The 25,488-nt window shown below is 39.9% G+C and overlaps 2 protein-coding genes across 2 annotated transcripts; one reads left to right on the top strand and one right to left on the bottom strand.

Moving 5' to 3' along the window:
• The first annotated feature begins 5,354 nt into the window (after positions 1-5,354).
• Positions 5,355-6,327, top strand: LOC135431458 (uncharacterized). Its single transcript, XM_064686608.1, has 2 exons — positions 5,355-6,077; positions 6,131-6,327. The coding sequence occupies exons 1-2, from the start codon at positions 5,391-5,393 to the stop codon at positions 6,227-6,229; spliced, it is 786 nt and encodes a 261-aa protein (XP_064542678.1). The 5' UTR covers positions 5,355-5,390; the 3' UTR covers positions 6,230-6,327.
• Positions 6,328-23,776: 17,449 nt separating this feature from the next.
• On the bottom strand, positions 23,777-24,896 carry LOC135431644 (uncharacterized). Its single transcript, XM_064686884.1, has one exon. The coding sequence runs from the start codon at positions 24,687-24,689 to the stop codon at positions 24,099-24,101; it is 591 nt and encodes a 196-aa protein (XP_064542954.1). The 5' UTR covers positions 24,690-24,896; the 3' UTR covers positions 23,777-24,098.
• Positions 24,897-25,488: the final 592 nt, after the last annotated feature.

Raw genomic sequence — 25,488 nt, 5'->3', positions numbered from 1 at the left:
TTACTTTTTCGCCAACGCTTGCCAACTCACGTTGCCAATTTGGTAGCGCCGCGAGTCGAGGCCGACGACAGGTGAATCGGGTTTCCAGCTGGTTGTAGAAATGTGGAAATGTTGAAATGGGAGCTCGGCAAATATGGCAGCCATTAAAGTGATAAACCTCAAGCCAACAGCTGTGTAAACACATTGGACCCATAGGCATTTGTTTGGGCCTAAGCAGTTTTCCATTTCTGTGTGTGTGTGTGTGTGAGTGGGTGGGTTGGTGGGCATGTATACATGTATTTTGTACATATAAGTGCGCAGTTATATAGCAAGTGTCTGTGTGTGTGTGTGTGTGGGGTATGCACAAGGGCTCAATTTGTCTAGACCAACTGACTGTGCCAGGTTCTGGTGCACATTGATACCCTATCTCCATTTAATAGTTCAAATATGTTGCCCTTGGGCCAAAAATGAAGCCTTTATTGTAGCTGTTATTAAAAGCAATTGAATTGCAAAATTAGCCTAGCTAAGGCTTTTATACGCATATGCTGGAAGTCTCTTAATGATCAAATCTTTATTATGTATGCCAATTCCCTTTACAGCAATTCGGCGGGGCAGGTGTTGAAAAAGATATCAGTTGATATGTTGACTAATATTTCAGCTAAATTGTTTTTGATGATGAATCATTAAGGCCTTTAAAGTATGATTGCTAAGATCCTAGGCAGGTATTTGGAATAAAAATGTATAACTTATGTAAATTACGATGGCTCAGCGTCTGTGCGCCCAGATATAGATTTAAAGTTAGGCTCCTTGAATTTCTATCAATTTTCAATAGAACTATTAAGTTTATAACAAATAACATAATTTATTTAATGAATTTGTAAATGTTCTCATATTTAGAGTACCTTAACTTGCCGTAGAAGCTTTAGGATTTTATAAAATAGGATAAGGTTTAGGTTTAGCTTCAGCTGTTCCTTATCCAACTATTTCGATTTAAGGTTCCGTTCAAGGATCAAACCTGTTTACAGCCATACGAATATTAACATGGCTTACTTTTAAATAACATCTGACCTTTATTCAACTTTCATTCGCCCTTTTTCTCAAATGAACACTGCGGAGTATGTTTTAGTCAAGCATGCCTCATTTTTTTTTGTTATAATATTGTTCAAAACACTTTGTAGATACACAAGCACCCACTCACAGATACATTCGCACACACTCATACACACACTCACACGCACTCACACTCGCTGCCAACGAGCTGTCATAAAAATTGAGAAATGTGACTGCGATGAGTGTGCACCATTTGGATGTTGTTTTACTTGCTTTTTGTTGTTTCGTGTCGCTTTCTATATACACTCTTGTTGTCTACCATGTGTGTGTGTGTGTGTGTGCATGTGTGAGTGAGTGTGCTTACCTGTGCACGCCATTTGCCTTTTTAATTGTTTAGGTCAGAATTAACAATGGGGACTTGCCGAGTACAATTTTGTTTTTCTTTGTATGTGATGCAATGTTCGAGCACCCTCCAAAAACGGTTAGCCTGAAAAATTGTCTGTCATTGACTATGTCAGCTGGCAACAGGTTTTTGTTGCCGTTGTTGTTGTTGTTGTTGGTGTGCACACAGTTCGACTTAAATGGTTGATAGAAGTGAATGCACTGTGACACTTTAGTTGAGCACTAGTCAGTCTAGGCCTTCTCCAGGGTTCACTGATTTCGAGCATCTCACATCCTTTGTCTGCTGACAACTCAGATGTTTCCATGATTTTGCATTTATCCGCCCGACATTTTGCACCTGAGCATGGTCTGAATTTAAATTCTATCTCAAAATCGAATCTAGCGCATCCTTGGATTATGGCCGTGCCATGCCTTCTATTCGTCTTACCTTGGGGGCATCTTTGTTTCGGCTTTGTTGCTTCAAATTGGCTGCCTGACTGCCTGGCTGATAATATAAATATCATTGCTGCTTGCACATAATTAAGCAGGAGAGTAAATGGAGCTGCCGGTTGCTGCTAAGCCTAACGAGACCCCGTAGAAAACTTGCTGCCAATGGCTCTACTGGCATTAATTCTATTTGTATGCGTAGCTGTCTGTGTGCGCCTGTATGTGTGTGTTTGGATTTTGGCTTAATGCGCCAGTCTGTTGACTTTCAGCTCTGTCGCTAATTAAGCCTGTTTATTGGCGTTAGTTTGGTGCTCAACTTTCTCAGTAGACATCATCGGGGCAGGTTTTATCAGGCAACTCATGTGTGTTGGCATTAGGCGGCACTCTCTCTCTCTCTCTCTCTCTATATATATATATATATATATATGTATATATATGCCCAGCTCGCGTCTGTTGTAACAAGCTAGTACCCTTCTTATGCGTATCGAGATGCCAATTCCCATTTCGATTGCCATACCCACTTCATATGCCCCTACTTCTTCTACTCGGAGTGCAATAATAAAGCGATTCTCCCAAATGCCACAAAGCCTTCAAGTTCTAGTCTAATTGAGTAAATTGTCCAGGGAAATGAAACTGGCATAGCACATGAGTCTGTGGAATTGTCATTGAAACACAAACAGACACACACATAAACAGACGCACATCTAAGTGCCTCGTTTGGTTGTGTGCGTGTGCTTTGCTGTCGTCTGTTTTGTGGTCGATGCGCAAAATCTCAAACAGCTCGCAAACAAAGCAAAAAATGCAATTTGAAAACTCGCACATACACGTACACACGTACAGGCACACACACGCACACATACTTCGAAGGACTCAATTGTTTGTGGTTTGCGTGGCCAGTGACATTCTATTAGCAGATAAAACTAATTACATGAAAATCTATTGCGAATGACAACGACCACATTGCGCAATTTGCCAGCACAGCCCGAAAGTAGGCAACACTTTCTGTCTGCTCGTATAATAGTTAAGTTTGTGGTTCTGTTTTTCCCGGCAACTTTAACTTTTGCCTGCTGCCATATTTAGTGGCCCCTGCAAATGAAAACATTTAAATATGCATCACACATGACCACGCACACACACACAAGACATTTTATCCCACAGGGGTCACCTGGCAATTGGGCGAATAAACCAAATGATTTATCATGTTGATGCATATTCCCAACTGCTGTTGCAGTTGCCATTAAACTATGGCACAGGCACTTCTGCATGCTGACAGTTTTGAAACCTGTTCGGCTTAACCTTTGACCAGCCTGGCTGTCCACGTGTCTCGTGTGTGTGCAGTTTACATACCCTGTACGAAATAGTATGTGGATTAAAGCTATGCCAAAAACAAAGGGCAGCAAGAATAATTCGATAAGTATATTTTCTCTTATTGGATTGCACATTATAATAGATTCAAGTGTATGTTAATTTAACGGAAAAGAAACTTGCAGAGTGACTTCTAGTCATGCATTTGCTAGAATATATTTACTGAATTGATTTATTTTTTATGCATATGTATGAATTTCTTTCCTTTTAATTTTAGTTATTCGGAATGAATTGGTTTGCAAAAATCAAACAATTAAGTCAAGGTCCTTTTTAGTTATTTGGGCTTTTATACCCTGTTCCAATAATATAAATGACAAATTTCTCTCAAGAGGCAGTTTCTACGAACAAATAATCGAACAGTTTATGCCGGCATACTGGGTATCTATTCTTTGGAATTTATAATTTCAGCTTGTTTTTAAATAACATTTTCCTAGGAAAAGCCTGCAGTGAACGGAAAATGGTAAAATTTTTTGATACTGTTTTTAATTTGTGGAAAACGTAAAATGTTTCTCAGATTGATTTTAAACGGTATTCAAAGTATGCCTGAGTTTATAAACGAATTAAAAAGTGTGACAAGTGGGGAAGGAAAAATGTGCACACAAAAGCACGGTCAACTATTTCCGGTTCACTCGGCATTTCACTGGCATTTTATTGTTGTTCATCCTGTTTTTGTTGTTGTTGTTGTTGTTGCTGCCATTGGGGCTCGTTGTCAAGTTAAAACCGAGCTTACAATAGTAAATGGCAACGGTGCGTATGATTCTTGCTTTTGATTTACCTGTGGGATAAAGTGAGATGTTGTTGTGGGCAAAGCGGGTGGCTTAGAACTTAGTACAAATAGAGACACAAATAAATTGCACGTTAGACATGTTCGAAGGCACTCGGCAATATCATTGCGTAGCATAGTTTTTCACCCGAGCAGCCACGCATTACCATGGCAATTAAGTAGAGCTGTCCGAGTACGACAGCCCCCAAATCCCAGCCTGTAGATATCCGTTTTATGAGCACTGTATATATATATATATATCTATACAGTGAGAACTCTCCTAACGAACACCCCTCTTTGGCGGACATTTCCTCTTAAATCAGGCCCTCAATATTTGCCTTCTATTGGGCGCACACCCCTCTTGAGCGACCGTCCAAGCGAGTTTTCACTGTACATGTTTTTGTCAATGGGTCCAATAACTGCTGTGCAAACATTTTCGTTTCTTTTGCGACTTCTCCGCTACTGCAAACATTTTCTAAGAGCACACAAGTGTAGTTTTCATAAATTTGTGGCGAAATGGGAGCTCTGCCGAGTCCAGCATGCTTTATTGTTTCTCTGAAATGGCAATTAGAGTTATGTCTGGGAAAAAGTTACCAGAATTTGGGTTGGATTCATTTCCGCCTAATATAGATCTGGCAATTTACGATTAGTTGCCCGAATTCAGAACAAAGGAATTGAAGCAGACAAAAATGGTTTAAAAAGTGGACAGAAACAGGAGAAAATTTGTCATCTTATTCAGTATCGGTTAGTTAGCTGTTTTATGGTTGCCTGTTTATTGTCCTCTGCATCTGCTGAATTTATTCAAAATGAGAATATTATAAATATGCTCACTTAAGCAGAATAACTTTACCTGACTACACACTTCTTTCGAAGAAATTAATAAATTCTTTCTAGAAATAATAGATTTTTGGTTAGGAAATATCTGGTATTTTTTCCAGCTAAATCAGGACGGAAAAGGTTGGACCTGTCCGGAGAAATGCTAAATGGGCAATCATGGCTTCCTTCCGCTTTGCCTTTAGCTTTCGGCAGAGTGCATAATTATTGTTTATGGAAAATGAGAAAAGCTTAAAATACAGTAATTTGCACTGTTCACTCGATGTGCAACAAGTTATGTCTGCTTGTTACTTATCTGGACGCCGGATAGGGGGAAGGGGCGCTTTATTTGGGCGCCGGCTGCTCGGCGCTGTTTGTTGTTTTCCGTCGAGCACTGATAAGTGAACCTGTTGTCATAGAGCTGCTGCTGCCGCTGTTGCTGCTAATTAGACTAATTGGCGCTTGGTGCATGACAAGCCACTGACGCACAGGTGAAAGGAAATTCTTGTAATTGCCAAGCTCAATGGCTTGGCTATAAAAGCGGTCGCTTGGGACGCCTACAACAATATTCGTAGCGAGAAGCTCAGTGATTATGTTGCAACTGAGGCATTTGACGCTATTTTGCGGACTGCTCGCTGCTATTATTAGTTTTCCGGATCAGGTCCAGGCTGATGAGCACAACAGGTTGCCCTCCCTAGGCGGCGGCAAAGTCTCCACCACGTGTGAACCTGACTTACCTGGAGACAATTTTGGAGAGAATCCTGATGAGAAACCTGGAGGCAATCCTGATGAAAACGGTGACGATGGTGATCGCGATGGAGATCCTTTGTGTAGCAGCTTCCAGGCGCTGCGTGCGACCATCGAAAAGGATACTCTGGCGGATCTTATACAGTCACACTATCAGTGCAATTCCAAGTTTCGCAAAGCCTTGTGCTACTACAATACAACACGTTTCCATTTGGTTGCCCTGGAGCTGCAGCAAAGCGAAGCCTACAACACAATGCTGGAAGAACTGCGCAATGCTAGTGTAGACACTAGCGATATTGAGAATATTGTGGACATTTTTGCCTGCTTGGTGTTGCCGGCACCGCAGCCCGACAAGAGCTGCGATTGCAAGACACTTCGCGGTCACACTTTCGTCGGCGATCTCCTGGCTGCCATGCCCCATCAAGCTGTGCATGACTTTACGACATCTGCCCGAAGAAATCAAACCAATTACGCCCGGTTTGTGGACACCGTGAGCTCGTCGGGCTTCCAGTCGCGTATGCGTGCCAATATGGTGAGTATTTGAGGTACCTCAGACTGTTAACTTATTGCGATAACTGTTAACAGATGAAACGCGATGTGGCACGTCCACTGCGTAATCTTCGCCGCAATGGCTGGGATATGCCGGAGCTGCTGCGCGCCGTAATGTCCATTCTCTCCTGGTGAGAACGAGGACAGCAACTCAATAACTTCCATTTATGACATGGCAATTACTTGTATACCAAATATAGCAAAATGTCTAGTAAAATGATCAGTTGAATTGACGTCTTAAAGTAGCTTCCTTACTTTATGAGGTCGCTGCTGAGGTATACATCAAGGCATCAAGCCTAAAAAGAAGTCGATGGTTCAAACCAAAAACACCTTGATATTTGGTTTGTTACCTTTTTTTTAAATGTATTCCACATTAGTTGAATAGACATCTACCTATCATACATTGCGAATATGCTTAAACTAGTCGTTGCTTAGGCATACATCATGGGTACAAGCGTTAAAAGAAGTCGATGGTTCAAACCAAAGTGATGTTTGGTTTATGAACCTGCTTTTTCAAATGTATCGTCATCAGTTGAATTGACGTCTACCTATCAAATGTTGTGAATATGCTTTAAGTAGCTTTTAAACCTATGAGGTCGTTGCTCAGGTATATATCATGGTTGAAACCAAAGTCTTAACTTGATGTTTGGTTTGTGAACCTGCTAAATGTATCGTGTATTCGTAAAATTGTATGTGTATATGTATGTATTGAATGTATATATATATATACTTCAGGCTGTTCGACATGCGAGCTGTCGATGAAATTTCGTATTGTTGCATTATACATTTTTGCTTATTTACGCACTCGAAATTCCATATAATTATTTTATGAATTTTGTATTTAATTTAAAATCTTGTCTAAGTATGCAATTAGGAAATTATCGCTTTTCAATAAGTATCTATGTGATATATATAATTATGTCTAAATTGGATATAAAGGATGCATTATTTAATGTGGCATCGCTTGGCACAGCTCCCAGTTGGCTCGTGTGGATGTTGGCGCACTGGACTCGCAGAATTTCCATTTAGCGAGCCAAGTGCCAGCTCAGCCACTTGGCGCGCTTGACAAACAAATTAACGCTCGTTACACTTTCATTGCATGCGCTCAATTTACGGCCCAAACGGACGACGGAGGGCAGTTGCTAGTTTCCCCGATGCCAGCTGTCGTTTTGCCAAGCAACGGCAACAACAAGAACAATGGGCACACCGATCCTTAAATACCCTTGCATGTAAAATTATCCAAAAGCTTAGGGCGTCACATATTGCTCCTATAGAAGCCATATTTTTTTTAACATAATTATTATTTATTTTATTTTATCTGCCATATGATATAGTAGTTCGAGTATTAATTCACTTTGGTCAGGATATTATACAAAAATTTCATTTCCAACCGAATATTTCGATGGTAACAACATGATATGTATCTTCGCTCCTATATACGAATATATATGTATAAATTAATATATGTATAATCCTGATCATGAATGTATTCATATACTCCTTCTCCTTCTATGCGTTACATATTTCGTGGAATAATTATATTATTCTTCACCAGGGTACAATAACAACTGTAACAAGTGCAGAGGCTGTTCGGGCTAGTCCTTGGCATATGCCGCCCTCCTTGTGGTGGATGGGGGGCGTGGGCCTCTGTGTAGAAGGCATGCAGTTTTCATGTCGCTGAGCGCCTTCTCATGGCAATTGATTTATGCGCGCGACGTGACTTCATTTTGGGCAGATGGGGCGGGCAATTGGGCGTGGCAGCAGCACCTGTTGTGTGTCGCCGGTGCGCTTATTAAATTAACAAAATAACGATCTGTTTCGCTATCTGCGTGCGCGTCTGCCTGATTTGTCTCGTGTGCGTGCGAGCCAAATTCAATGCCATTATGCATTATAACTGTATAAACAAATCGCACGCCCACGTGCACGTGCGTGCCTAAAAATAAACACAGTCACACACACAGCTGCACACACACACAGCAGCGCACCCACACATAGCAGCAGTACGGGAAGCGTGTAGGCCAAACTCTCCTGTGTCAATCAAGTTAAATGTTAATGAATTACTCGGCATCGGCACAAGGACATGCTGACAGGACAACGCCGCCAAGACTGACAAGTTGTTTTGGTTTCCATGTGCTTAACGCTCTTGCGGTCGGCTTTTTTTTCTTCTTCTTCTAGTGTTTGCTCTGCGGCCACTGCTACTCGAAGGGAGAATGTTTGTCGAGCAAGGTTGGCAGTGGAAGTCCGAGTGGTTGGCCTGTCAGCGCACAAAAGCGCACGAAATAAATCGTAGCATACTTACGTGCGCAAACAATTTTCTCGTCTGCTACACCCTGTAAACATACATTCAATAAAAATGAGAGTATAGTAAACGGATGAAAATTAATAAAGTATATAGTATATATTAATATAGATAGTCAACCAGAAAAATCTACTTAGTTTATTTCTTAATCGGTCTTTAATCGATTTAAATGCTTTGCTTATACCCTGTAGAAGCTTCTGCTCACATTTGTTACATTTATATTTATTCTTCTGTACGCATTCATAATTAAATCGAGAAAAGCAGGAACTAAAACCTGTTGTCCTAATATAAGTTTGTACTCGAACTATGAGCAACCCTGAGAGAGTGGGTGGGATTAAAGTTGTGTTTACCAACTAGATAGTGTCCTTTCGTTTTGATTATATACATATATTAAGATAAGGAACTATATATACGGTAACTCCCCGTCGAACTCAATCGAATACTTGTCGCTTGCTTACGTTCTGTTTGGCTTCGTTTTCACTTACGCTTTCGTTTGATTTTGCACGTTGTTTTGCCGGGCAATACGTGTCATTGAATTCATTATGCTGTCAGCATGTTAGTCGCTTGCTGGGCGCTGTGTACTGCTGGGGGCGTGGCTATGCTACGTGCAGCAGATTAAAAATATGCATTGCGAAATTAATTAATTAACGCTGCTCTTGTTAGCTGCCATTAAATCAGTTGTTTTTGCTGGCATTTTTCGCATTTCTCGCGTTTTATTTATTTATTTATTTTGTATGGCAACAAGCGCACGACAATTGTTACAAATTAATTTTACTGTGCAAATTAAATGCAAAAACATGTTTAATTTATGTTTGTTTAAATAACTTTACGTAACACAAACATACTTTGCAAAATTGATTTAAAATTAATTAGTCCAATTAAGTTTAATGGCAGCTTTAAAAATCCAATTCAATAAATGAGTATTTATTTCAAAATAAAATATTACGCCCTTTTATAAACTAGCTGCAAGGGATCGCAATTGAGGCCAATTAACAATTATTTATTATACTCAGAATTGTTTCCTGCATACATTTAACGAAAAATCAACACAAATTAATAGAGTTGACAAACTTAATAATTCACAAGAATAATGCTGCTAGATTTATATTCCAAACTAATCTAGAGGCCAAACCACGAACAAAGTGCTAAGCCTCGGGAAAACTGGATGGGATTTTACCAAGCTATGGGTGTGTTAAACTTTGATAATAATAATGTTGCCAAATTAAGATGACAAAATGATCTAGAGGTCAGACTATGAAAAAGAGCCAAATCTCATGAAAATCGGATGATATTTGAACGAGTTATGGGGGTGGGAAATTTGGACCTACATATGTCTATATAGGATATTTGAGGGTACAATTTACACATGAATTTTGACCAAAAATAATGTTTCCAGATTTAGATGCCAAATTGATCTAGAGGCCCAACAATAAACAAAAAGCCAAACCTCGTGAAAATCGGATGCTATTTGACCGAGCTATGGGGGTGGGAAATTTTGACTTATGTCTATATAGGATATTTAAGGGTACAATTTACACATGAATTTTGACCAAAAATAACGTTTCCAGATTTAGATGCCAAATTGGTCTAGATGCCAAACCACGAACAAAAAGCTAAACCTTATGAAAATCGGTTGAGATTTGACCGAGTTATGGGAGTGGGAAATTTGGACCTACATATGTCTATATAGGATAATTGGGGGTACCATTTTCGTATGAATTTTGACCAAAAATAATTTTGCCAGATTTAAATGCACAATTGATCTAGAGGCCAAACTATGAACAAAGAGCCCAACCTTATGAAAATCGGTTGAGTTTTGACCAAGTTATGGGGGTGGGAAATTTGGACCTGTCTATATAGGATATTTGAGGGTACCATTTATACATGAATTTGGACCAAAAATATTGTTGCCAGATTTAGATGCACAATTGATAAAGAGGCCAAACCATGCACAAAGACCGGAACTTTGTGAAAGTCGGATAAGATTTGACCGAGTTATGGGAGTGGGATGTCTATATATGTGTCTATATAAGATAATAGCGGGTATACGCCGGCCTTGCCCGTGGCACTTTTAAAATTAGTTCTCTCAAAAATCTTTGAAAATGAGTTTTAACCCGATTTTTCTTTCTTATTTAACAATATATTAGGGTCTGCCTGAGATCAAAACCTATTTGCAGACGTGTGTGTTCAATTCTCTACAAAATTCGATTTAATGTTAGAGGATGCTTTTGTTAGACATGCATCCATTGTCCGACAGATATAATTGTTCAAACCGAACTCGAACTCGAACACATTGCATAGCCGCAACACATTTCGGTGGTGGCCTCCAGTGCCAGCGGTGTGGATAGTTAAATGAATTGCCCAACCCGTGTGGGATTATCAGCGTTCTGGCAGGGAATTCCGTGCATAGCACCCCATTCAGTAGTTCAGTTTATTGCCAATCAAGTTGAACAGGAGCACGCGACTGGCCGTGCACAATGGCCACGTATTTTACCGGAAACATGTTGGCAGTTCCCAAAACAACAATAGAAACAAACAAAAGCAGCTCCACAGGTCATAATTACCTGATGAGTTGATAATTTCACACCGGCGGTCCCATCGCCACGTTCATGTCGTCGCTTCCTTTGACGCAAGCCTGTACGCCAATTCGTATAACTGGGCAGGTCTGTGTGCATATTATGCAGAAGGTTGAATAATACTGGAAAATTTAGTCAGTCTGTTAGTTAGTTAGTCTGAAGTAACTGAGAAGTAAGGGGATCGTGTTTTACTACCATATTTGCTATGTGTGGCTTTTTATTACATGACTTAAACAAAATTAATACACTTTAACATATGCTCAAAAGAAAATGATTTAAAAAATCATGAAAATCGCATAGAAGGGCGATATTTAAGGGAGATATACAGTGATGGAGAGAGAAATGCAGAGAGAGAGACAGAGAGAGTTTGTGTTCATTTCAATAGTGAGTAAAAGAGTGAAAAAAATTGAAAAAAATTAATTTTAATTTACATACAGACGCTTTGGTACTACAACCATATTTATGTAAGAAACATTTGTATGATGAATTTTCATTTTCCCGGTCAACATAAGTTTAAGTTAACCTTTTCCTTAAAAAAAAACAAAAACGTGACTTGCATCAGAATTGTCTACAAGAACCTTATCTTAAAAGTTTGACCTGCATTTTTCATTAACCATGGAATCTGTGGGGGAATTGTAACAATTTGTTGGCTTGATTTGTTCTAAAATTGCATTACGTTAACGATCTGGGGCCAGTGCTTCGATTGCAACTGCAACTGCAACTGCATTTGTGTGGCAGTAGCTGAGGCATTTCAAATGGCTGCCGCAATTGTGGCAAATGCGATTTGAGGCCCGCATTCGAGGCAAGCGCAAGGCATGTGGGCTCCCAAATGCATTACAGTTGTTCGATTTCCTTACATTTTTTATTGCAATAAATTGAGTTTGTCAGTTTGCAATTTCTTTTTTTCGACAACAATTCATGTGACAAATTGTTCAATTTATTACAAAAAACTATATAACTTAGAATGCATTTATGGAATTAAATTTAGCAAAGTTTTTAAAAATTTACGTATCCAAAGGCCAAAACTGAAACTGAAGACTTGTGTATTAGCCAAAAAATAATAAATTTGGTATTTTTACTAAGTAGTTATATTACACAATTTATTTATTTATTTGCATAAAAATTGACCATTTACTCTTTTACTTTTAGATAAAATAAACGATGTGAAATTTGGAATTTCGAAACTATAAATTGGCAAACTTTTTCAATTTGTAAATTTACTCAAAATAAGCAAAAGAATTGGAATGTATAACACAATTGGATAAAAGTTGGTAAGTTTCACTAACTGAACCAGTTACTTTGTGAATTTTTGCGGGAAGTGCCACAAGGCATTACTTGTAGCTGGATATTGAACCGAACTGGTCCACCAGTTAATACTGTCTCAGCCATTGGCCCAGCGGCAATGTTTTTGGTTGCCTTTTTGTTTTGTGGATTGACCAAGTCGGAGTTTTGTTGTGGCTGGGGTTGAGCTTTCCGGTAATGTGTTTGTTGATAAAGCAACAGCTATTGCTCAATACTCGTAATGTTGAAGATTTATGGGGAAGCTGCTATCGGTTTGGTAGTTGGCCAGTTGGCCGGCAACGAACCAAACTGTAAGTGAAACCAAGCGCAACAGCTATAAATAAATGCTGATGCTCGGTCATAGCTAAAGAAATGGCCACCATCCGGAGTATCGGTTGACAAATCTCATTATGGCCGACTGGTTATGATTTGTGGTTCCCGCTGGGCATCCAAATGGTGTTCGGCTGCTTATCTGGGAACTGCTGCAGCAATTTCTGTTGTCTATTCGAAATCGGATTGAGTTCCATTGATTCTCGAATGTTATTCTCTTTGATACTTTTCTGTAATTGATAAATAAAATATTGCGCAACAAGATTTCATTGCCGCTCTGCTCATGTATGCATTTTAAGTGCAATTTGCGGTTGTCAACAATACATAAATTAATTCCGTCTGTCCCGAGTTGCCGAGCTCGAAATGCGTACAATGAAAAATGCCCCCCAAAAAGTGTTGGCATTTTAATGAGCACAACTGCACGACACTAAAAAAGAGAGCTCTAGTGGGGTGTGCGCGACTAGGAGATACCCTGTACTAAGCGTCCAATTGCCAAGAGTTACGATTTCTAGCTTTCTTCTCTGCACACATAGAGAAAAGCTTCCATACATACACGCAGCGTAGCTTACGCCTTGCTTATAATAATGAAACGTTTCCTACAACACGCTTTACATTGCGTGACAAGCTTAAGATACCCTCTACAAGGATTAAAAAAATGAGAGAGAAAATGCATGCAAAGTGGATAAAACAAAACAAATAAAAATTGGCAGCATGCCAGTAAAACTGAATTAAAAAGAAAAAAAATGGAAAATGTTTTTGCAAGGTCGATTGCCATGCAATTATAATGAAATTCGAGTGCGTGGCACCGTGGCAAATATTGCAATTGCAATTGCAGCTGCATCAGCCAGCTGCACATCATGTGTGGCATACTTTCGGATTGTTGCCCCTTGTTTTCGCCTTGTGTCTGGCCAGTGCAGGGGCAGCTCTGACACCAGCAGCTCTTTTTTTTTTTTTTTGTTTCCTTCAGCTTTGTTTGCTGTTGCCGCTTATCTCAGCCCGCCTTTAAACAACTAGCTGAACTATTCCTGTTGCGTTTGCTTCAGTTTCCGTTGCTGCTGCTGCTTTTGCCTTTGGCTTGGCCAAAGTGGCCATGCGGGATGTTGGTTCTTAACCAGCGCAAATATGTTAACCTACAACGACAGCAGAGCTTCAGCTAGTTAAATAAATGCGCTCGAGATAAACTAGCGCTTTGTGTGCCATTTTCATGAGGGAAAGCTCAATCTCTGCCGTTTCAGTGATCTTAAAGCCCTGGCCATTGCTTAAAGTCTTCGTTGGCATGCAAAAATGTTTGCCACACGCCCTGTAGGCTGCCCAATATGCCGCATCGTCCACTGGCCCCGCTGTGTACGTGACTTTGGCGCCTGAAAACTACGCGCTACACTCAACCCGAGCACCAGCCACGAGAACATTTTCCATTGTTGGTCATTAATTTGAAGACAAAGTCTGTTTTTGGAGCTTAACCAGCGCGAGCCTTTCACAGCTAACAGGGTGCACCTTTCATAATTTATGGCATGATTAGAATAAGAAAATCTGCTTAATCTGTTTCCTTACATCTACAGCATCTATAAATAAGATAGAAATTAAACCCTTTACCGGCAGCTTTTCATGGAAGTCGAAAATACAAGTTCCCAATGCTTCTCTTAGAATTTTGTAGCAGTTGCCAAACTAAAACTATAGAAAACTAAAGAAAATTATGAGAGATGTAATAAATATGAAGATTACATACCTTCCTCTGCGACCCAGCTTTCAACAGTGCGAATTATAAGCAATAATTTTACGAGTAATAAAATGTTCTAAACTCTTTTCACAAAGTTAGAAGGAGCTAATTGCTTGTTTAATGGGTAGATTACTGAAGAACTTTGTCAAGATAGCGCCAAGAATTTTAAATCAAATACTTCTTATATTCCACAGTTTTAAAGATTCATATAAATTCGAGTATTGTATTAAACAGAGCATTGCGCAGTCGATTGCATCCGCATCGCAATGTTCTCAATTGTTTTAATTTTTTGTTTTGTCAACTGAGTGTTCGTAAAAGATTATAAGGACAGTAGAATGTAAAACAAAGAAAATCGATACCGAGAACAAAAATATATATAATCAAGGGTATCTGCTGCAAATGAATTTTCTCGCTGATTTATAAAAACTGTATTCCGACTGAAAAAATATGTGCCCGTGATGGATTAAACACAAAACGTTATGAACACAAAGAACAAATCCGTATAATAGAAAGCCTTTTAAAAACATTGAAAAGTTTCAATTATATATTTCACGCTTTACTAAATTTTCAATAAAGTGCGATACACCGGAAAAACGCAGTAAAATTTTAAGTTTCAACCTGCTTAGAAATGCATGCTCAAATATTTGCATAGCTTAATGCAACTGCCGCAAATTGCAACTGCCAGAGGTTACTTTACAAATCCATGCGCAGAAAGGCCATCTAATCTGTCTAGAAATCCAAGCGTTTGCGAAAAAACGCAAATAGCGCAGAGCAGTAGGACTTCTCCTTTTGACGAATGTCTGAATATATGCAAAAACTACGGATTATCACAAGCTTCCTGTGCAGGATAATACGTGCACAGTCTGCCTTCAGATTGAATAAACTCCTGAGCCGATTCTGAAGGCTTGTCCATGTCCGTAAGCCGGCTGAGGCATGCTCAGCTGGGCTCTGGAGAAATGAGAGCTTTGAAGCCAGGGCTCGTTTTCCAGTGACAGGCAGAATAGACTAGTTCACAGTGTACTTGACTCTAGCAATCCATATATGAGAACTTCCAGAACTTCTAAAATTTCTTTTTAGTTTTATTATACTTGACGAACAAAGACTAACTAAGCTAGTAAAGGCAAAAGAAAGGCCCAAGGTAGAAGCCGCGCAATGCCAGTTTATTTTAAATAAGAATAATACTTTATAGATTGTTTTTCCTTTTGGGAGCTTTCGTGTTTTAACTTTTTCAAAGGATTTGGGAGTGCATTAGTTTTAAATGTAACACCCTGTATATGTTTATATATATAGCTGCTTTGTCACACAGCGCACGTACGTGGCACGTATGCTGGCTGAAAAGGATTGGAAGCGTCCACGCTTTTGGTCAGCGCGAGCATCAGTCTTGGCTATCAACTCGTTTTGGTGTTGTGGTCTGGCCCCACTGTGGTTTTGTCTTGCGGCTGCCACCGCTGACCTGCTGTCTGAACCTTCGCCTAATGGCTTAGCGGGCGACAGAGTAGCAGAGAAAGTGTGAGGCAGAGAAGAGAGGATGGAGCGCGTAACAAAAAAATGTTTTAGCAGCGCATTTTTGAGGTTAACAGCGTGCACGTGCTCGCCGGGGCATCAGGACCAGAACAGGACCAAAGGTGGCAACAAAAACAGCTCCATTGCGATGGCGTTGAGTGCTGGGGCAGCTGGCCAAGATTTATCAAGCACTGGAGTACGTGACGGCAAATCGTGTCAACTGCTTGGAGCGACACGAATTATGACGAATGTCGCCCTGCAAATCTCAACTGGCATTTGCGGACACATGCCAGCAAATAACTCCTAATTTGGTTTTCATTGTCTTGTCATAGCTCGCAGCACGCAGCTCGAAATTGCCAGCGAATCGCTGACCCATTGGATAATGGATATTTTGGCAAACAAGGTTCAAGTTAAGCGCTTAAAATAGTAATTATAATACTGTAAAGGGAGTCTCACAAAAGAGAGTTGGGCGGCATTGGGATCTAACTGATAAGAGAAGCAGCCCTCTGGCTGAAGAAAAAACGATCTAAGCTGGGAAGACAAACTCTTTAATAAGATGCTGCCTTCTATACCAAGTAATAGCTATACCTGCACAGCTCTCAGCTTTCTCCACGCAGAGCCTACACTCTGTATCAGAGGAGAGCCACATTTTGTGGAGATGATCCTGTCAGATAGCCCAGCGTATTAAGTAGACCAGCAGTCCTAAGTAAGCTTTTCGAATATTTTTAGTTTTATATACGACTCGGAAATCTATGCTAGAATGCCAGAGATTTCTAATTCCTTCTATTAGTTGGATTTCGCCATGCCTTTGGTTCAGGCCAATGGGATGCCACAGAGGGGCTCTGTATCAATTAAGGGTAACTTCCTTGCCAAAAAGCGTGGTTCGATAGCTGCAGGAGTAAGTGCCTGCAGTCAGCTACAAGTATCAAGCTTAAGAGCTTATTAATGGTTACTGGCAGAGCATTGTTTTTAAGGCGAGTCGATTCGGTGAGCTATTAAAAAATTTACGATTGTCTGTAATCTGGTTGAAGCTCCGCTCGGTGCTATCAATAAACCGAAACGAAGTTTGCGATTGCAAAATGAAAGCCAAACGGAAGGCGTTTAATAGACAACATGCAACTGCAAACACTATTCCACTCCGAATGGCCTCACTCTTGGCCACACAAACCGCCGGCTCTGGCCTATGGCAACTGCCCCGGCCTCTTGGTCAATGCAATTTGCAAACGCCAAATACCAGGCATAGACCATCCAGAACGATTGTTTGCCAGCCGTTATCTACGATTGCGCTCTGTGAGAACCGATATCACAGACTTGGTCCGGGTTTTTGGTAGTGCGCCGTGCGCTGTTGGCCCTGGCAACGGTTTGCTGCATTCCCACGCATTGTGGGCTTTGCCCACACTAGCCCACACACACACTCACACATACACTCACACACGTATCGAAGCAAAGTCCAAGTTTAGCATTTAAATAGGCTCTTAATGCCTTCACACTGCCCGGCTGTTTGTTTATGTTGCAGCTTTTGTCCTAAGTGCCAACAGGAGGCTTAGGTTCCCATAAGCAATTTGCGTGCTGAAATTCTCCAGCCCAAAATCGGATCTGCCAGAGTCCAGTCAATTGAATAGTGTACTGAACCCATGCAAATGCATTATAAACTTGGCTAATTTGTGTTATTGGCAAGTAAAATATTTTATCCCAAAAGGCTTTTTCTGTTGAACTCATAAATTCCAACAAAAATTGCATTTTGATTTACTGAGCTGACAAATAGAATATTATATATGTGTGCGTCAGAGAAATGCGAGTGTCGAGAATGCTCAACTAGACGATACCCTGTACATCATATAAAAGCGCGCTGCAACCTTTAGCCAGAGACTGTATTTCTTCTAACCTCTGCTTCGGCCTATGGAATATTCGTTTCTAAGGCTTCCGACCTATGGAATCTAAGTGCGAGTATGGGCAAGGATACTATAATTATAGCCCTTATCGATATATAGCTTAAAATCTAGAGTTGGACCAAGAGACAATCAGACAGACGGACATGTCTAGGTAGAATCGGAAATTGATATTGGCCTATAATATGTATGTGTCATCTTTGAAGGAAGAACATCCTTCTGCATGTAAAATAGATTTGCAATAACTTTCATATACCATGTTCATGGGCATATGGTGTAAATACACACATACATACCCACTCATAAGCACACCCACACACAAACACACCCACACATATCTATGCAGACTGATGCAAGTGGAGAGAAAACAAATTGAAATAGTTTGCATTGTTGTTATAGTGACAATGTCAACTATGCTTCTTATGTGTACTCAGTGAATATTTAGTTGAGGGAAACGAATATAAATTGCAAATTTGTTGACTGCTTTCTCATTTGAAATTTTTTAAAAAAATATTTATTTCTTTGACTCGTCGTTACGATTGTTAAATATACCACTTATATTTTAAATACACAATTATCAAAGTATTTTATATAATATTACTTTGAGCTCCTATTAAGAAGTTGTTTTGTGAAATGCTTTTCGTGGAAAGCTTATGTTACTTTAGTATGCTAATACCCAAATCCGTTCCAAGAAATGATTCAGAATCATGGAACGGCAGGTATACATATTTAAATATAATGCTGAAATAAAATTTGTTTGCTTTACATGTATATGGTGATAAAATTAATTTTGCGAATATATTCATGGCATTCAAACAGCTCAAACAGAAATATTATGTTTAAGGCGAAAGTTCATTTTGATACTTTAAATGTGAAAAATATAAAATGAATAGAGTGGGAAGATAATTATGTTTACAACCGCATCTTTAAACTTGCATGTGTGCACTGTAGTATATTCAGTTAAACATTAATGACGTTGTCAATTCGAACCACCAAACCGGCCCTGCTAGCAGCCCGAGGCCCGAGGCCCAGTCACTTTTTCGCTTGGCTTCTCTTTTATAATAGAGCCCTGTGATATGTGCCTTGGCCTCTGTCGCCGTTGCTGCCAAGTATGCAATATATTTGATGTATATATACATATGTAGAGATGTGTGTGGGTGTGAACAAACCTGCATGCGGTTGTCTGTTGTGCAAGTGGGAGGGAGGGAGGTAGGGAGGGGTAACCATCACTATCATAAACATTAACGGCTTTTACTTACCCGCCGCTCGTGGCTGGCAGTCACTTTTGCACTTGACACAAAAGCGAAATGTAGGCAAGCTGCTGAAATTCTTTTATGAAGCATACTTTTCCAGCGTTCCTGCTGTGATTTTTCACAAGCAGCCGAGACATGTGGAGCACGTCAGGCACGCAAAACTTTGACCTATAGCCGAGCCGAGCAAAGCAGAGCAGAGGCAGAGGCAGACCCAGCCCAGAGCGCTGAGGCATGTGTCAGGGGCTTATAATAAAAGGCGACAAAATGTTGTCGCTGTCTTGCCATATAAGTTCCGTTGGCACTTTTAAAGCGTTTACCTCTTATTTGAAAAGTTGGAAACGAGAGTACATATATGAACTACGTTGAAAGGTGGCCCTTTGGCACTTAACTGGTTACCGCGAACCACATAAAGGCACCACTCAAGACACACATAGGCGCCGTTTTGGTGGCCAACTTTTAATGCGATTGCTTGACCACACCCCTTACGGTCACTGCCATCAAAAAGGCAACCCTTGCCATTGGGGCGCTTGCTTGGCAGCATCAGCATGCCCGGCACGTTCCGTTTCATTTAAAAGTTTGCCGGCATCGGGTAAAAATCAAATAGAATTAGCACAAGACGCGCATGTGTAAGCAATGGAAAATTGTTTTCAATTTGCGCCAGGTATATATATATATATATATATATATATTCTCGGTACATTCTACACGCGGCAACAGGCACCAACTGGCCATGCTACGAGTGTGAATGTCTTCAATGGAGAGCTTGCGCCGTTTGCCTTTCTCACAACTGTATAAGTAGTATATATAAGTTTGTGGGCGCTTCTAAACATTTTAAGTGCGTTTTGGCAACGATAGACTCAAATGCAATACAAATAGAAAGCAACGTAAACTAAGAGCGCCTGGAGGTAGGCTTCTAGATTAGACAAACTGTTGTGCTCTGTGACTAGTATTATTAATTTCTCATTGAATGCAAATCAAATAGCGACGCGCAATGCAGAGTGAATGAACTACCAAATTCATGGTAACACATATGTGCATTATATCGTGCCTATCAAAAGTGTTACAGGGTGCCTACAAAAAACGTGTGTATATATATTTACAGAAAAAATATATGTTTGCATATTTTAACTTATTTGTATGGATGAAAATTCTATTAAAATATTTCAAAATCACTTGTGAGTTAAGTGAGAAGCATATTTAAGTAATTTAAATTGCATAATTTAGAGCTTTCAATTGTAAATTCGCTTTTTATCAATCATTGAAGGTTCGATTCCCAGCTCAGGATAGGGATTTTGTTGTTAGGTGTTGGCTGAGAGGCAAATACGAAGAAATTCGTAAAATGTTAGCTCAGACACAACATTAACAAGCGAAGAAATTTGTTTAATCACACAAATTGTTGCACAATCTTCAAGAAATATTTACTCAGTCAGCAAAATCGTCAGGTGATGGCAGTAATTAAATGCTATTAAAATTAAAACTTCGGCATATTGGTCAGCTTTTAAAATTTCACATATTAATTTATTTAAATTTCGCATATTTATTTTTTTAATTTTCGCATTTTGTACATATAAACTTAGTCAAAGTAAAGCCGATTACCCTGTTCATTTCATATGCATTGGTATGCATGTGAATTTGCTTATGTACTTTAATCAGGCATTCATACACACACACGTTTACACACTCACACACACACATCAGTGCACAGATGTCACGGGTTGCCGCGACGCACTGGCATTCAATAAATATAAAACACATTCATCAATGTCAGCTTACGGTCCGAATTGTGCTTTAATTTTACGCCTATGTCCTTGCGTCGGTACATTGGGCGTGGCTTTAAATTCGAAAATATGAGATTTAATGTGCCGCCAGGTTGTCAATCGAACTAAAGCTTTATTAACCAGAGCTATAAGCTACTCATGCTCAGTATATAATATTGACCAAATATAGTAATTTAGCAAGATAATTTAAAAAAACGTTTTCATTTTAGAGCTCGTTCAGCTTATAACAAATGTGTTTAATTGAAAACAAATTTTATATAATGGTCATTGCTTTAATTGTGATTTAATACAAATAATTTAATTAGATAAATATCGAATGATTTGTTGTGGACTATTCTTTTGAAAGATAAAAGCAATGTATAATATATTCTTTTTCTAATGCCCTAATCAATTTTCATCAAAGAGATACAGATTACTTTATAAATGCAATTTATCAATTATTTTAATATTAAATATTGAAAATGGAATATCAAAGATTTGCAAGAATTAAGCAATTTATAAAATCCAAAAATGTTCATTCTTATGCCTTAAACAATTGCCATTAAATGCATTTTAGTTGGCTTAGTTTATCTTTGCAAATTAAAGAATTTCAATGTTCAGATAAAAACTGTCCCATAAAAGCGTTTTAGCTTATAAAGTCCAATCAAGCACTCTGTGCGCCTTTAATTTTAGCAAATTAATATTGAGAACGGAAGTTATTTGAATTAAAGTGCTTTTGATAATCATATAATGTTATCTATGTACCAATGTAATGTGGTTGGTAAAAAGACCCAAAGCTTAACCGAACAAGCATTAATGAATTTATTTGCTTACGTATGGATTGACGAAATATAATTTGAGACATCCTGCAGTTTGCTTTCTGTAGCTCATAAGTCGGCAGGTGGGCCCGGTAATCTGTTCCGGTAAATATTGATGGTTAGTGCAGAATGCCTGTGGATGTGGGCACAAACAAGAGACACATTCATTATATGATTTGTAATATCTCTGGCTGTTCGACAGACAGTTCCCAAAATTGATGTAATGCCTAATGCATTTATATTGCATATATAGATATCTGTGTGTGTGTTTGTGTGTGTGTACTTAAGTTAGTAAATGCACGGATTGGCTTACTATGTGTACTTAAATCGAAATAATTTGGTAAGCCACACCGCAATCGCAAAACCGACTTTGGCGAAATTTCAAATTCAAATTTCTGCTAAGCAATTAGGGCGCAACTTTGATGTGGCTTCTGGCTTGGCTTTGAACTTGACGACCATGACGGCATAAATAAGTAAATAACCAGCGGAAAATGTGGGTTTGTGTGAAAAATGCTCCGAAAATTCTTAAAGACCGACAACATTTTTCTTAAGTTACCCGCCGAATGTGAGACTTTGATTGCAGCAAGACAACGGCAAAGGGTATAACTTTTAATGGGTAATTAAGCAGAGTTCGAAAGGATGCCATTACCTGCCCGGCCGTGTGGCGTAATTGCAAAGTGTGCAGGTGTATTACAAATGAAAAGAATGTTAGAGGTGGGCCCGAAGGATGGACGAGCAGAAGGGTGTTGGCATGGGTGTGTACCTGCGTGTGTGTGTGTTGCCTTTGCTAAGCATGGCGCTCATCGGTTTTATTGAACTGTTTTTATTGAGTGCTCTGTGCCGCAATGTAGGCCCGGCCGATGAGTTTTTAATTAACTTTTGGCATGGCTGTTGCCATTGACGGATTCCTGAAAATCGTTTCGAAGCAGCGCATTAATTAGTTACGCGTTTCAAAGGCGTTCAGAGCCTGTGCTACAAGAGTGTAGCCCAATGTGTGTGTATGTGTATGTCTGTGTATGCCTGTGTATGCCTGTGTGTGTGTGTGTTCGTGGCATATGAAAATATTGTAAAATTGCGTATGCTTGCCGGCGCACCACATGGCGTATGATTAATGTGAGCATTTTGTAAATTTTATTAAATAAATTGTAATTTATCATTGTGCAACAACGCAGCGAAAGCAAATCAAATAAATTACGCAGCACTCGAGCAAAAACTTTGACCATTAAACGCTCTAAACAAACGGAAGCCAATGACGATATCAGCTTCCACTTGCCCCAACTTGCCCCGATTGAGCTGTTGTTGTTTCAGTTTTTTTTTTGTCTGTGGTGTTTTGTCTGTTTGCTTTCTGTTTGTGTTTATTTGCTGGGGCATTTTATTGCAATTGATTTTTGGTGTCGTCAGCTGCACGCTCAGACGGACAGCCGGTGGAGAGATACGGGCTGCTCAGACTCGGACAAGTGTTGCGGCTGTGGCTTAAGTTTGTCGACAAATTGAAAACTTTTTCGTTGGCCAAGAAAAAAAAGCAAACGCCCACAGTAAAATAAATGAAAACGGCATTGGCCAAGCCGCAAAGCCGCCAGCCAAACCAAAGTCTTTTGGCTGCCACAACCCAAACCAAAATCAGAAACCAGCAAGAATGCCAAGCTGGGAGATACCCTGAGCCCAGCGCCAAGCTGTTGTTACAAACATTTTAGCTTTCTTCTATGCATAAGACGCAAAAACACGCATACCCAAAAATTCAAGCGCTTGGGCAGCGGCTGTGCTCTGTTTTCCTCTTGCCACACGCTTTTTATGGAAAATATATTCTTGATGAACTTGATGAAATCTTGAAGGCCCGAATATGGAACTTAAATGTGTGTATATACCAGGTCGAAAGCGTTTTCTTGCCCGCTTGTATGGAAAATATATATATGTATATATTCCTAGTTAGCTTCGATGTTTATAGTTCATGGCAAATGTGCATCCACAGTCTGCGTATATACAAAAACACAAATCTACTTTTAATTGGAATGGGGAAGGTATCCAGTTATGGTATGTGTTAATCATATGAGAATCTTTTTCGAGCTGTGCTTAAAATCTTATATCTAATAACCAATAAGCATCGGGGAAATAAAAGAGAAGGTTGTTGTACGTATTATATACGAGAATATATATTTCGTATTTCAAGTATCTACATCGACACGCTAAGACTGATGGCTAGCTCGGTCTTAGATCCTGATTCCTATTTTCAATAGGTTCAGGGTATAAATATACAAAAAATACAATCAAACTAAGCGAGCAACAAATGCGTCTCGACTTTAATTTTACGCGTCTCGAGGTACTAAAGTTTCTGCTACACAAATTGCGTACAGAAAGGTGCTTAAAGTTGTGGCTTATTCATAAATAAATAAACGGTTGCTGCTGATGCTGCTGCTGCTGCTGCTGCACAGTGGTCGCAAAGTAGTTGGCCAACTGTGCAGTAATCAAATTGGCAGCAGAAGGCTGTCGGCTAACCAGCTTAGCCCGGCTATAAAATATGCATGCAGTATATGTTGTTTGTATGCGTGAGTGTACAAGTTCAGAAGTATTTTCGTTTTTGGCACTAGGCGCCACCGGCAGAACTGTAGCACACGCTGTAAATGGACTGCGGGCGATGATGGGGCACATGCACCTGGACATGGTGCTGCACCTCGTCCAGCTGCACATCGCTGCTGGAGAAGGGTGAGGCGCCGGTTATCTGATTAAAGCGCGACTCGTGTGTGCGTATGGATGCGACGCGTTCGCGCCAAGTATGCCAGAAATATTGTTTGTGTATGTGGCCACCAAATTCAAAGATCATGGGCCTTTCCGCCGGCAGATGTTGCTCCAGCGGCTGCACGCTGAGCATCATTAGGCAGCGTTCGCGCTTGCGATAGAAATTGAAGCGTATATACTCCAGCGGCACCATGCTGATCAGATCGAAGCACTCGATCTCCGGATCCTGGCCTAGACAATACCAGTTGGGCTCACTGCCGTATTCCTCGTGCTTGTAGAAATTGTCGCAGCCAAAGAGCAGCTTGGTGCCGGTGAGTGCGATGTGATATTGGCGCAAGCCCACTCCGTGTGCATCCACTAGCGTGAAGGGACTCTCCACCATTACCGGCTCGTAGATCTCCTGGTATTCGGTGAGTAAAACTTTTTGCACTCGAAACATCTTGTCAGCGGCAATCGCAATGACTTTGCCAACGACTTTGGCTATAATTTAATTGAAATGTCAATCAAAGTTTCGCTGCTCCTTCGTCTGTCTGTCCGGGCGGCCGCCTCTGTCTCCTCTGTCGATTTGTTTGTTTTGAGTCGAGTTTGGGTTCTGGTTTCGGGGTTTTCGGGTTTTTGGTTTCGGCCTTGCCCCAGTCACAGCCACTGTCACAGTCGCAGCGCCTGCTCTGTTATCGAAACTGTGCTGCAAAGTCGATTAGGCGAATGCAAATCAATTCTGGCCAACCACATTGTGGCCCAGCCCATTTGCATCTGAATTTAAATTGGTATTTGTCCGGCATCCTAATTCGCACAGCTCGCCAAATGCCTGCATTTCGTGCAGCCTGCTGAATGTCAAGTGTTAACTGACTAGATGGGCACAGACACACTTCCCATTCCGAGTCGAACTATATAAATCTGAATGAAGTTATGCTTGCAAATACTCTTTAATTGCTGAGATTCTATATAGATAGAATTATAACAGATTTATTTAAGTTTGTATATCGTTAACAATCAGCCTTGGCAACTGATGTGGCCATTTGCCGCATGGTGAATCCTAATTCTAAACAATTAATTCCATTTACATATGACAAAAGAGAACATATAGTATCCGAAAGCGATGCGTTTATACAGACCAACAAATCAGTTCTTCATTCTGCTGAGAATAAGTCATATATACTTATTAATTTTATAATTTAATATATCTTATTATTATTATAATTTTATTTATTTTTTTATATCCATACATAAGCTTGTGA

This window comes from Drosophila montana, unplaced genomic scaffold (assembly GCF_035044405.1).
Source record: "Drosophila montana isolate Dmon_TW-CO22-7 unplaced genomic scaffold, ASM3504440v1 contig_3200_1, whole genome shotgun sequence".
NCBI classification, from domain to species: domain Eukaryota; kingdom Metazoa; phylum Arthropoda; class Insecta; order Diptera; family Drosophilidae; genus Drosophila; species Drosophila montana.
Note: the sequence above shows the minus strand (reverse complement) of the source record. Positions and strands in the feature narration are given on the sequence as shown.

Excerpts from the sequence above, each read along its gene's own strand:
- LOC135431458 (XM_064686608.1), top strand. The coding sequence starts at position 5,391 with ATGTTGCAACTGAGGCATTTGACGCTATTTTGCGGACTGCTCGCTGCT. Across the intron at positions 6,078-6,130 it reads CGCGTATGCGTGCCAATATG|ATGAAACGCGATGTGGCACG; the intron begins GTGAGTATTTGA and ends AACTGTTAACAG.
- LOC135431644 (XM_064686884.1), bottom strand. The coding sequence starts at position 24,689 with ATGTTTCGAGTGCAAAAAGTTTTACTCACCGAATACCAGGAGATCTAC.